Source organism: Girardinichthys multiradiatus, chromosome 10, assembly GCF_021462225.1.
Source record: "Girardinichthys multiradiatus isolate DD_20200921_A chromosome 10, DD_fGirMul_XY1, whole genome shotgun sequence".
Taxonomy (NCBI): domain Eukaryota; kingdom Metazoa; phylum Chordata; class Actinopteri; order Cyprinodontiformes; family Goodeidae; genus Girardinichthys; species Girardinichthys multiradiatus.
In genome coordinates this window covers 27,067,877-27,081,210 of record NC_061803.1, presented here as the reverse complement: position 1 = coordinate 27,081,210, position 13,334 = coordinate 27,067,877, and the positions used below count along the sequence as shown (strand labels likewise).

General features: G+C 38.8%; 1 protein-coding gene across 10 annotated transcripts in view; it reads right to left on the bottom strand.

Annotated features, from left to right (window-relative positions):
• cacna1g (calcium channel, voltage-dependent, T type, alpha 1G subunit) overlaps positions 1 to 13,334 on the bottom strand; it is a 413,040-nt gene that overhangs the window by 19,289 nt on the left and 380,417 nt on the right. For 8 of the 10 annotated variants that reach the window (XM_047377396.1, XM_047377397.1, XM_047377395.1 and 5 more), the window contains 5 exons: positions 12,313 to 12,383; positions 9,906 to 9,984; positions 9,476 to 9,597; positions 7,614 to 8,033; positions 5,246 to 5,398 (listed from right to left, as the gene is read on the bottom strand). In XM_047377396.1, coding sequence (XP_047233352.1) covers positions 5,246 to 5,398; positions 7,614 to 8,033; positions 9,476 to 9,597; positions 9,906 to 9,984; positions 12,313 to 12,383 — 845 coding nt within the window. The remainder of the gene's footprint in view (positions 1 to 5,245; positions 5,399 to 7,613; positions 8,034 to 9,475; positions 9,598 to 9,905; positions 9,985 to 12,312; positions 12,384 to 13,334) is intronic. The other 2 variants (XM_047377401.1, XM_047377402.1) reach the window with 2 other exon arrangements.

Below are 13,334 nucleotides of genomic sequence, written 5' to 3'. Positions count from 1 at the left end.
TTCTGCTGGAGGTTTCTTCCTGTTAAACAGGAGTTTTCCTTTCTGCTGTCACTACATCCATGCTGAGTATGGGGGATTGCTGCAAAGTCAACGACACAATGGAAGCAACTGTTCACTGTTGCCACATGCTCATCCAGGAGGAGTGAGAGTTGCATGTCAACAACGCGATGCAATCTGCTGGGTTTCCTTAGATATAAAACGTTTAAACCAATTTGAATAATTTAATTGATGTTTTTCTTTTAAGGTGACTTTTGTTGTAAAAAAAAAAAAAAAAAAAAACTCAATCGAATTGAATAGAATTAATTACTTTACAAATAAAAAGTCTTTAAATACCAAATGCTGAGAAAAGTCATATGTCATGACCTCTGGATAATTTAGTGTTCTTTTTTATATAAATTATTACATCACTGCTCCCAACAATGTCAATAAGTGTTTAAATACCTGGTGTTATTGCACAGATTTTCTCCTCAAATAGTAATAATAGCTAAAAAAAACCACAACCATCTGCTTGACGCGATTATTTGTTTCTGGCAATATAGATGAAGGTCACGTGTTTCCGGTAGGGATATCATGAGATATCACAAACCATTTGTGGGAACTTGCAAACGTAAACCCAAATCTTGCAAAATGTGTAGAATCTCAGAAAAGTAACTTAGCTTAGGTGTGATACATTTGCCAGATATTGCAGAAGTAACCCTGGATCTTGCAAAACAAAGATCTCAGAAAAGAACTTGGGATCTTGCAAAAGTAACTTGGGATCTTGTCAAAATATCTCAGTTCCTTTTCCACCGCCATTTAAAGGCTCAGTATATTTGGCTTGCAAGCACATAAAGAATTTTTTTTGTTTTACTTTTTTTTTCAACCTTAGACATCTGAATTATTATTTGTTTGTATTTTGGAAACTGATGGACAAAAACAAGATAATTACTGTCAAATAAATCTCAACAGGTGTTTAAACTGATGGTAAGTAGACAATGTCAGACACAGTAAAACAGTACAATGATGTAATGTGCAGAACTAAAAGCACATTTGAATGCATACATGGCCATACAAGTAGAATTCAAAATGATGATTTTTAAAGTCTGCTCCAGTCTGCAAGTGTCTAAACACACTTCTGACTTCTGTTAAAGAAGCTTCAATGAAAAAAAAACAATATAGGGAGACAGAACCAGGGCCAGAAATTGATGGGAAACTATTCAGATCAGGAATTTAACAGAGAAGCATGGCCTCGGGCATCTAATACTGAAATTAAAACCCATTTAAAGCTTTTAGAAGACTTTGCAGTGCAGACATAACATTCCAACTTTTGTCTTCGAACCAGAAAAACAGGCTAAATTATTCAGTTTTACTCTGCTTATTGATTGAGCCATTTCTGTGCAGACTTGGACGAGTTTGCTCTGTGCTGGCTTCAGGAGTGCCTTGGGTGGGTATTATGAGTTTGTTGTGACTGACAGGAATAGCAGATGATCAGCTATAAAACACCCAAAAGTGTCACAGCTCCAAACAGATACAATGATAGTGAAAGTGGGGCGTGAAGACAGAGGATGCCCTCAAACAGTGTTTCTGAGTCTGCCAAACCTGACTACAAATAAAACCTGCCAACCATGAATGAGGCAATGAGATCATAGCTGTGACAGGCGGTAATGAGGTAATGAGCACGGCGGTGGTCAAATGGCTGAATCGGAAGGGAAAAATATTCATTGTAGATGAAAGCCAGGACAAAAATGGTAAATGCTGTAGGACTGCAAGATAAACATCACACTGGCTGCGTTCTTTCTCTTGAGTATGAAGCTTAGTTCTAAAAAGTGGATCTATATGCACAACTATCATCCTGTGAACAGTATAGATAAAGTAATATACAGGTCCTTCTCAAAATATTGGCATATTGTGATAAAGTTCATTATTTTCCATAATGTCATGATGAAAATTTAACATTCATATATTTTAGATTCATTGCACACTAACTGAAATATTTCAGGTCATCTATTGTCTTAATACAGATGATTTTGGCATACAGCTCATGAAAACCCAAAATTCCTATCTCACAAAATTAGCATATCATTAAAAGGGTCTCTAAACAAGCTATGAACCTAATCATCTGAATCAACGAGTTAACTCTAAACACCTGCAAAAGATTCCTGAGGCCTTTAAAACTCCCAGCCTGGTTCATCACTCAAAACCCCAATCATGGGTAAGACTGCCGACCTGACTGCTGTCCAGAAGGCCACTATTGACACCCTCAAGCAAGAGGGTAATACACAGAAAGAAATTTCTGAACGAATAAGCTGTTCCCAGAGTGCTGTATCAAGGCACCTCAGTGGGAAGTCTGTGGGAAGGAAAAAGTGTGGCAGAAAACGCTGCACAACGAGAAGAGGTGACCGGACCCTGAGGAAGATTGTGGAGAAGGGCCGATTCCAGACCTTGGGGGACCTGCGGAAGCAGTGGACTGAGTCTGGAGTAGAAACACCCAGAGCCACCGTGCACAGGCGCGTGCAGGAAATGGGATACAGGTGCCGCATTCCCCAGGTCAAGCCACTTTTGAACCAGAAACAGCGGCCGAAGCGCCTGACCTGGGCTACAGAGAAGCAGCACTGGACTGTTGCTCAGTGGTCCAAAGTACTTTTTTCGGATGAAAGCAAATTCTGCATGTCATTCGGAAATCAAAGTGCCAGAGTCTGGAGGAAGACTGGGGAGAAGGAAATGCCAGAAGTCCAGTGTCAAGTACCCACAGTCAGTGATGGTCTGGGGTGCCGTGTCAGCTGCTGGTGTTGGTCCACTGTGTTTTATCAAGGGCAGGGTCAATGCAGCTAGCTATCAGGAGATTTTGGAGCACTTCATGCTTCCATCTGCTGAAAAGCTTTATGGAGATGAAGATTTCATTTTTCAGCACGACCTGGCACCTGCTCACAGTGCCAAAACCACTGGTAAATGGTTTACTGACCATGGTATCACTGTGCTCAATTGGCCTGCCAACTCTCCTGACCTGAACCCCATAGAGAATCTGTGGGATATTGTGAAGAGAACGTTGAGAGACTCAAGACCCAACACTCTGGATGAGCTAAAGGCCGCTATCAAAGCATCCTGGGCCTCCATAAGACCTCAGCAGTGCCACAGGCTGATTGCCTCCATGCCACGCCGCATTGAAGCAGTCATTTCTGCAAAAGGATTCCCGACCAAGTATTGAGTGCATAACTGTACATGATTATTTGAAGGTTGGCGTTTTTTGTATTAAAAACACTTTTCATTTATTGGTCGGATGAAATATGCTAATTTTGTGAAATAGGAATTTTTGGTTTCCATGAGCTGAATGCCAAATTCATCCGTATTAAGACAATAAAAGACCTGAAATATTTCAGTTAGTGTGCAATGAATCTAAAATATATGAATGTTAAATTTTCATCATTACATTATGGAAAATAATGAACTTTATCACAATATGCTAATATTTTGAGAAGGACCTGTATATATATCCAGCAACCTGCAAATTTGCAGACATTTAGTCTGGAAGTTGACATAGACTGTCTTATGCTGAGAACAGACCTTTTTTCTTTTCAATTTTGTAGCACTAGCATTCTTTATTTTGTAAGTTGCCCAACATGAAATGGGGGTAGAGAGAGAGGGGAAGACATGCAGCAAAGGTCAACGGGCTGGGACTCGAACCTGTGATGGCTGCGTTGAGGACTGTAGCCTCTGGACATGGGTTTACCCATGTAAAAAGCGCCACCGCCTTCCACCCCACTTTACCCCTGTGCCATCGCCACGCCCCCATTTTTTTTGTAAAACATTGCAGATGTGAATGGAAGAATGTGAATATACCACATTTTTATGTAGCTTACTAATTAAATTGTACCTATATTCAACTATAGGAAAACATGGTATTTTGCTTTATTTGAGGAAACAATTGACTGCACCATCATTTGGTCTTTGGTCAGGAGTGACAACAATATTTAAAACCTAATTTTCCATAGCGACACATTTTGTCTTAGATTCATATCAAGCTACCAATTTTGCACCACAGTATTAGACTACTGGCAGTGGTTAAAAGTAGGTGAAAAAAATGATCAGGGAGCAGAGGCTTTAGATGAAGCTCAACTGCTTCAACCGTAGTTTTCTCTTTTTTTACTAGTAACTCAGTCTGAGGTGGACTTTGTCATGAGGTAAATGAAGACCACTGCCTGGGGACCCGAGATACTAAATAAACCTTCGACACTGATTCCATGTCTGTATATTTATGTAGTAAATATGTGTTGTAAGAAAAGTATATTTGGGCATCAGTAGACAAATGTATCTGTTCTGCGTGTCTTCACTAAGCTGTTCAGTCAAACATAACTGCAAGTGTCCAATTGAGATGCTCTGGTGACTACTCATTTACAGCTGCATATTTTTTTCTGTTTTTGAAAACAAATCTCTGAAATTTTTGTCAAAATGCTGTAAAACCTATGCTGCGACAGCAGATAATGATAAAAGTTCAGTTGAAATTAACAATATCAAAATCTTAAAGTAGATCTGAAAGATGGCTAAAGCAGTGCTAGGCTAAAAATATGAATAATACTGTCAAAACAGTAATTCCAATTGTCTTTAACATAGCTAACAATTTTCTCTTGGCCATATAACGTCCTGAGCTTACATTTGATGTTTGATGGAAAGAAAAACTATTAAAACAATTCCACTGTTAGGTATCATGGCATAGACAACATTCATATGTTTGCATGAGTTAAGCCTCTACATTATACTTTTAATAATAAATATCCAGTGTATATAGAAACATTTTTCATCACCAAATCTCTTTTCCCATGTTGGTTTGAGAACAGGAAATACATCTGCTGCAGAGAATTCCCACTCTTCAAAATATCCATGTTTGTGTGGACAGGGCCTCAATGATGCCACACTGAACTACCAAACAGGAAGTACTTTTAAAAGCACATGTATTCACAAGTCATAGTTTAGTAGGTTCATGAACACATTTATCTGCAAACGTTTTTTTATGTTTTAGCTTTTTCTGGTAAGCTAAGATATACAAACCCAGTATATACACTACCGATCATTCTCTTAGTGTAAAGAGTATGAATCTAACCAATGTATGTTTGGTTTATTCATCTTTTTACTTGGAGATTTCTCCCCCCCAGAAAAAAATAAAGACCAGTGGAATTGCTGTGCAGCCCTACAAGTTACAGTGTAATAAGAGCCAATGGATGTATGAAATGGAGAGGACGAGTTAGCAGCGGTGTTTCTGGTGATTATTAACCTTCTTGTCAGTGCTGTGCTTGTTAGGCCTGGGAAGCAGCGCGTAGTGGTGGCAGATCGAGCCAGACAGGTTGTCCATCAAACTCAACTCTCCCTCCATTGAGCCCTGGATGACCAGGGAGATCGAGTCAAAAAGCGCTCTCCGCTGCACAAACTTGGATATGGCAGAGAGAATAATAGAGAGCAGAGGAAGAAAACAAAGAAAAAGACGACAGGAAATGAGTGAAAGTGAAGACAGATATATATATATATATATATATGTATATACACAGTAACATGAAAAAATTATGAGGGGGGAAAAAGATTACAAAGAAAAGGAAAAAGGCCGATATACAGACATACAAAAACAAAGATCACAACGAACAGCCAGGTAGGAGAAATAGATCACAAATAAAACTTTCTTTTTTTAATGCTGTAGATGACAATCAAAATTGCGGCTTCTAAGCACACATGTGCTTTCTTTCATACCCACAAGGGGACACTACAGCACTGTAGCAGAGTTGGTCCTCCAGGGGGATGAAGAGGAGATTCTGGTGTAATGGCTCAAAGCAGCAGTGACAGATGGATAACATCTTAAAAGGGGAAAGATAACAATAGCAAGACCTTGATTTCCTATCTCCCAAAAATTCCCCCTGCTGTCTGGAAATAGCTGTTGAAGTGAACAACAAGACCCGCAGTTGAGCTTTCCCATGGCACTGTGACCTGTCTCTGACTGGCATGCTGCCTTCAGGGACCAGCCACACATACACACAAACAAAAGCACACACATACACACTCTTGGAAAAATGCAGTAAGTGACGAGCACAAACTATAAACCAATCTGCTATAAATCAGAATATGTTGCACAGAGCACAAAATGTGCAGCAAGTTCTAACAAAATAAGTTTTTAACCAATATATTTGAGACAGGTAAAAAAAAAAATCTTAAAAGATGGTAGTTCTTCACTCATCTCTACATGAAGGCTTACAGATTTAATCTTGAAAACATTGTCACAGTCAGCATTGCGAGAGTAGTCTAGAACTTTTTCACCTTTCGTGAAACTTTCATGTATGTCATTGAGATTTTATGTTTTATACAAACAAAGTAGTACATATTTGTAAAATGATAATGGAAAGTGCCTCTACTACATTTCTACCAGCAAGTTTTTTGCAGCCACTAATTGCTTTGCTTTCAGAATCTCCCTGTATTTAGCTCCATTTATCTTCCTGCAACTCTGACCAGTTTCTCAGACACTGGTGAAGAAAACCATCCCCACAGCATGAGGGTATGGTGCATTCAGAATGACTTGCTGTGCTATTTTGCCTCCCTACACAGAATTATGCACGTAGGCCAAAAAGTTAAATTTTGGACCAGATCACCTCCTCTACATCTTTGCTCTGTCCCCCATTGGCATGTGGCAAATTGTGGCTTTAGTTCAACAAGTACTTTCTTCTTGCCAGTCTTGCATAACTAATAGTGTTCCTGTTGACAAATTCTACCTCCCAGTTAGTAAATAGGGTCCACACAGTCCACCTGTGTAGACCCTATTTACTAACTGGGTAACTTCTGAAATCAGTTGTTTTTGCTATATTTCATTTAGATGTATCAGATCAAAGAGGGCTGAATAATACATAATACATCTTTTATATTTTTTTGTTTAAAGAAATCCATGTATCATTTCCCATCCCTTCTTCAGTTCTGCTTTACTTTGTGTTGGTCTGTCACATAAAATATCAACAAAATACACTGAAGTTTGTTGGTGTAAAGTGACAAAATGTGAAAACGTTCAAGGATACTTGAAATCAGGCTGTCAGATGAATATGTCCCAATAAAGCTATGTCCGCCTTGGTTTATTTATACATTGACATTAAACTCAAGTACGGTCGACAACTACCTGTCATGTTTAACATTCCTCTGAGAACTTTATGGTTAACTAATGCTATGCATCAAAGTGAGATCTGATAACCAGACATATATTCTCATGACTCATTGCTCACGCTGACTGAGGTCTCAGCTGTATGTCCCTAAAAAAGCTAATTAGACCTCGATTTTATTTTATTATGGTTACACAAAAAACAGCACTGAAGGCAGCTATAAAATCACATGCATTGAATGTCTTCAAAGCAGATGGCAGTTCCTAAAATCCAGAGTTTCTATTATTCAGAACAAAAGTAAGCAGCTGTGTTTTGGGGTATAAATCTGTGTTCTTTAACCCTTAATGTCACAACATTCCTATCTTTTATTCCTAATATGTTTTGTTTTAAATTATATATTTACTCAATCAGGAAAGGGGGACAGTTGCAGAACTTTAAAACATGGCACACTACAGATACTCCAGTGCCAAACAGCTTATTTCAACGGACTCACATACCACAAAAAATACTATTTACCTCTAGCTGGGGCTCAAGGTATGAGGGGGGTTCTGCTCTGATGTCTACAGAGTTTCTGGTTATATCAGCAGTGGGAGCATCCATAGGACCTTCCCTCTCCTGCTCCATGTCCCCACCTCCAGTGCACCTCCAGGGGGAACCCCCCAAGCTCGACCTATCCATGCCCAGGGCCAGAGGGTTGAGCTGGGGCGATCTTGTCATGTCTGCCGCCTCCATTTGTAGTTCCAGGTTTAACTCTGCCTCCAGCTCCGCCTCCTCTTTGGCTTCCTTGTTGCTCTCCTCTAAGTGCTTCATCAGGACTGCGATGACCACGTTGACCAGGACAAATTGGGCGGTCAAGACGAAAGAAACGAAGTAGATGGGAGAGACAACAGTGTTGTAGCATGTCCCAGTGTCTTGTGCGCAGTCCCTCAGCGTGTCCTGCAAAAAGGCCAATAAAACATACGTTCCAGAAGCATTTAGTGGTGTTGTGAAATGTAAGGTTTATGTTTAGTTATTGCGTATATGTATAGTTTCTGTCTAGTAATGCATTTATATAAATGTAGTTATAGCATTGTAATTCGGTTTTAAAAAAACAAAAACATTTCAGGCATTTTATTTTACTTTTAGCTGAATCTTAATAGCCCATTTTAGATGCTTGAAAAAATAAAAATGCCTCCAAAGACCAAATCATTATCTGCATCAGCTGATGTATACAATCCACAATCTATAACCTCTGAATGTTTTTGCTTTGAATTCATATGTCTTGAACATTTTGTTGCATTAAATCCTCAAACTTTAATGCTTTTTATTGTGACAGAGAAAGACAAAGCAGTGCATTGTTAAGAGGAAGGAAGATGATGCTGTACACCTATGCTTACAGGCAGGGAGAAGAGAGTTTTTAATCTGTGAGAATCTATGAATGTGACCCTCATTACTTATGCAATTTACAGATCTGGCGTTTGTACCAGTCTCAAAAAGAAAACAATGTTTAAAGAAAACCCCAAGAAGTCCCATTTGCACTTGATTTGTTGCAAAACTAAACAAAACATGTGGGAGAGAGGTCCTGGGCAGATGAGCTTGAAGCTTTTTGGCCACCTTCCAAAAAGCTATGTATGGTGAAAAACTAACAATGCAGATTACTCTCAACACACCAGCATTGATTGTGAAACAGACTGGTCATGCTGTGGGGATGCTTTTATTTAGCAGGAACAAGAAAGATATTTAGCTGATGGGTAAGATCAAGGGAGTTAAATACCAGGCAATCCTGAAAAGTTCTGAAAACCTGTTACAGGCTTCATAACCCTTGAGACTGGGGCAGACATTTGCCTGACAGCAGGACAACAAGCCTAAACACATTTAGAGCCACAATAAAATAACTTTGATCAAAGCTAGAATGGCACAGTCAAAGTCCAGACATCTGCGGAAAAACCTGCTGGCCAGAGAAATTCTCCATCAAATCTGAATGAGCTTGAGCTACTTTGTAAAGAAAAATAAATGAACAGTTCACTCTTTAGACGTGGAAGGCTGGTAGAGACATACCCAACAAGGACTTGGGTTGGTAATTACCACAAAAGGTAATTCTATTATCTCAGGAGGATTGATAACAAATGCAAGGTAAATATTTCTGATTTTTGTTTGCAAAAAAAAAAAAAAAAGATTTCCTTCCATCTCATATTTATGCAGTACTTTTTGTTTGGCACATCAAATCTTAATAAAATACACTCAGGTAAGTGGTTAATAAATGACAAATGCAAAAAAAAAAAAAAGCTAAATTGATATGAACAGTTTCACATAGATCTGTCACTGTTTTCTACCTTCTGAATATGCTGGTTCTAAATGTCTGGAAATTAGTATATAGTGTGCTTTTGCAGGAATTTCACCTTCATGATGCCATTCCAGTTATCGCCTGTGGAAACTCTGAAGAGCAACAGAAATGCCATCCCAAAGTTTCTGAAAGTGGCGTAGCGGCCCAGACCCTCACATGGATGTAGCTCATCACAGACTGTGGACCAAGGGACGAAGAAGCAAAGAAGAACCGAGAAACATCAAGATAGCCCCACTCATGACTTTTCTTTGCAGTGAAATAATTACTATGATGCTTTTTTATTAATCTGAAAGCTCTGGGACACAATTAGCGAGATAAATATGGTGTTTCAACAAAGGATTCCAGAAAGCAATTAAAATCAGATAGATTAAACACTGTGAAGGGAGAAGTGAAGACTCAGTGCATGCCTGTGCACTTTGAGCAGTATTCAAAAGTCAAAAGTTTCACATCTAAGCTGTCTGTTTAAACCGTGTACGTGTCCTTACTCAAGTCGCCAAACAGCTCCACTCCCAACGCAGCAAAGATGAAGAAGAGCAGCATGAAGAGCAGACCCAGATTCCCCACCTACAGAGAGACAGTTAGAGTCCGTGTGAGGGATCATTGTGTCACAGGACAAACAGGTGACAACGCGTTAGTGCTGCTGTCAGGCACAACTGTTATCATGTCCCACTATCATAGGCAGTGTTTCTCAAACTTTTTATAACGAGTACCACCTCAGTAAAAGTACGTTTTCCAAGCACCACTGTAATGTGAGTTGTTTTAAAATAAATAAAAGGACTTTCCCAGTTTATTCTGTTTTGTCATTAGCAAAAGAAATGTCCCTACTTATTGGCACTGCATATATGGTTTAAATGAGTGTTCCATTTCTATTCATAAGTTGGTTTTTCTAGGTTCTATGTTGGAGAAATGAACAGGATAAGTAACCACCAGTACTTGTTTCTGGTTCCCTGTCAGTCAAATCAGTGTCTGCTGGGGATTCTTAAAACATTTTGTCCTGCACCTACCCTTTGAGTAGCTTTTCAAAATATCAGTGTGTGTATGTCTACATAAGTTCATAGTTTAAATAAATGATACAAAAATCTTTCTATGTTGTTAAAAACGGATTGCAGGTTGTTTAGACAAACATTTTATGTTTAATAGAAAATAGTATTTTACTTCCACTTCCGGTTTCACACTTCCAGCGTGGCACTTCCGGTTTCTGCCAGTAAACACTAGAACTAGGCATGAGGAACTGCATGGAAGCAGTATTGAGTGCCATCCAGAGTGGATTTTCAGGCAGTTTGATCATATAATAGTTCATGTAAGTGTGTTTGAATATTAATGTTTATGTAGATAAAATACGAGTTTTATACATTCGATGCCCTTTGTATTTGTGTGTGATGGCTTTTTGTTAAGATTGTTTCCTATTATTGACGTTTTCACCAAATGTTAATGGAGACAAATAAACACTGCTATGGAACTCCAAGGGGTGTGTGTAGCGAATTCCTCTTTTTGACAGCTTGTCATTATTAGATTTTCATCACAGTTCATCTTACAAACATTGATTTGTTTCATATAGGTGAGATTTTTCAGGAATTATACTGAAGGTGATTGATAAATGACTTAGAGGGACCAGTTCAATCCACTGGCTGTCTTAAAGAAGACATACTATGAAATGTATCTCCATATCTGAAACTAAAACTAAATAATAATGGAGCAGTTTTCCACCATGGAAAACTGCTCCATTTTCACAGCTTGGAATATTGTTTTATAACCCAGGTTTAAACTTCTTCACACCTTTCTCCTTGATCTATCTGCTGTATATCTCAGTCGTCATGATGCCGTTTCTTCACTAATGTTCTCTAACAAACCTCCTGCTATTTTGCCTTTGAAGAACTTTATACACAGATTAAATTACACACAGTAGGACTAAGTTCACTAATTCAATTACATCTGAAATCACTGGATTTTATTTAGGGGTATCAAATTAAGAAGGACTGAATACATATGCCTTCGACACTGAGATTGTTTTTGTAATGCGATAAAATGTGAAAAGGTTCAAGGGGTATGAAGAATTTTGCAAGCATATGGGGTTTCAGAGAGTACCAATTGACATTATCTAACATTCTTTATCACACTGGAACCACTTGCTCTAGCTACAACATTTATAACTAATGCAAGATGGCTGCAGCCTTGTCTTACTTATTGTGGCTTCAGTTGTCTGGCGAAGTATCAAACGAAATGTACATTTTATTCTAAGGTCTCACACAGAGGAAGCTGAGCCGCTGATAACAGTTAAATGTGACACAGATATAATAGTGGAATGCAGCTTTGTTATAAAGTTAGGTTTGGGTATTAAAGAGCGCTTGGATTTGCTGTCAGTGCAAATTAGCAAGCAGCAACCTGCTCACACCCACATCACCTCCTGTTATCAGCTTTATTAATTCTGAACACTCCTGACAAGCTCTGGCAGAATTTAGCCTGGAATAGCACTCAATGTGACACCGTCTCTGAATGGAAAAAAGAGGTGCTATCAAAGAATGCTGGGAGCAGAGTGCGGCAGCTTTTTCTTTTTTTCTTTATCCAAACTGTAGAAGGTTGCTCCAATTTACCAACTCTCTCACCCGGAAAATCCACCCACCAGTGTTCCAAACAAAACATCGAGCTGCACTCTTTCCCCAACCTCAGCAGGGAGAATGCAAATGTAAATAAGGCTGCATACAGTCAGGGGGATAGGCTGGTTGGAAAAGATGATGCTGTGAAATATAACAAATGTGTACTGAATTGAAATGCTTCTGAGATGTAATTATACAGACAACAGCAGTGGGACGCAAGTAAAATTCATCCATGAAAAAGAAAAACTGGATAGCAAACTAAATGACTTTCAGGTATTTAGCAGTGGTAGTTGTATACCTGAGGCAGAGCTTGCATAACAGTGTCCAGCAAAGCTCTCATTCCAACCGCCATTTTCAGGAGCTTCAGCACTGTGGAGACATACATACAATAAAAACATTATCCAAACAAAGACTCCACAGTCTTATGTAACTTGGGATGTTACATCAAAACTACTACAAAGTTGAAATTACCTTTCTAAAACCCTGTAATAATAAAAACATCTCAATAACCTCATCTCTTTTTTGGTCTGCTAAGTATTGCTAAAGGTATTTGCTCTTCTACCTTCACACATATATGAACTTCACTGACATCAAATTCTCAAACCAAGGGGTTTAAACATTATGTTGACCCACCCTTAGCAGCTATAACTTCATCTTTTCTGGAAAGGCTTCCAGAAGATTTAGGGGTGTGTCTATGCAACTTTTTGATCATTCTTTCAGAAGTGCATTAATGAGGTTAGACACTGATGTTCGGTGAAAAGTCCTGGCTTGCAATCTTTGCTATAAATGAATCCATAGATGTCTGTCGGGCTGAGGACTGTCTGTTTTTTTCCAAAACAAACCTGTTCACCTTTGTTTTTATGGTCCGTGCTTTGTGCACTGGTGTGCAGTTGGCATAGGAAGGAACCATCCCAAAACTGTTCTTAGAAAGTTAGGAGAAACTGTCTTACCAAAACAGTTTACATTCTATTTTGGTCAATTTTGCCTTCAGGTAAAAACTTAACTGAAGGCAAAAGCACAAGCCCACCTCCAGAATATTAACCCACACCATGATCCCCTGTGTACCAAACTTTACAATTGACACAAAGCCTACAGGCAGGTGCCATCCTTCCAGCAACTGCCACACACAGACTCATCCATTGGGTTGTTCAACAGAGAGGCATTTTAAATTACTCTGGAAAACATTCAAAGCACTGTGTTCAGTGCTTTGCTTTTTACTTAATGATATGAGGCTTGGGTGAAGATGATTCCATCTTCTTGGTAGATTTCCTTTTTATAGTAATCTTTAGAAACAGTTCTCCTAGATTTGAAAAATAATAT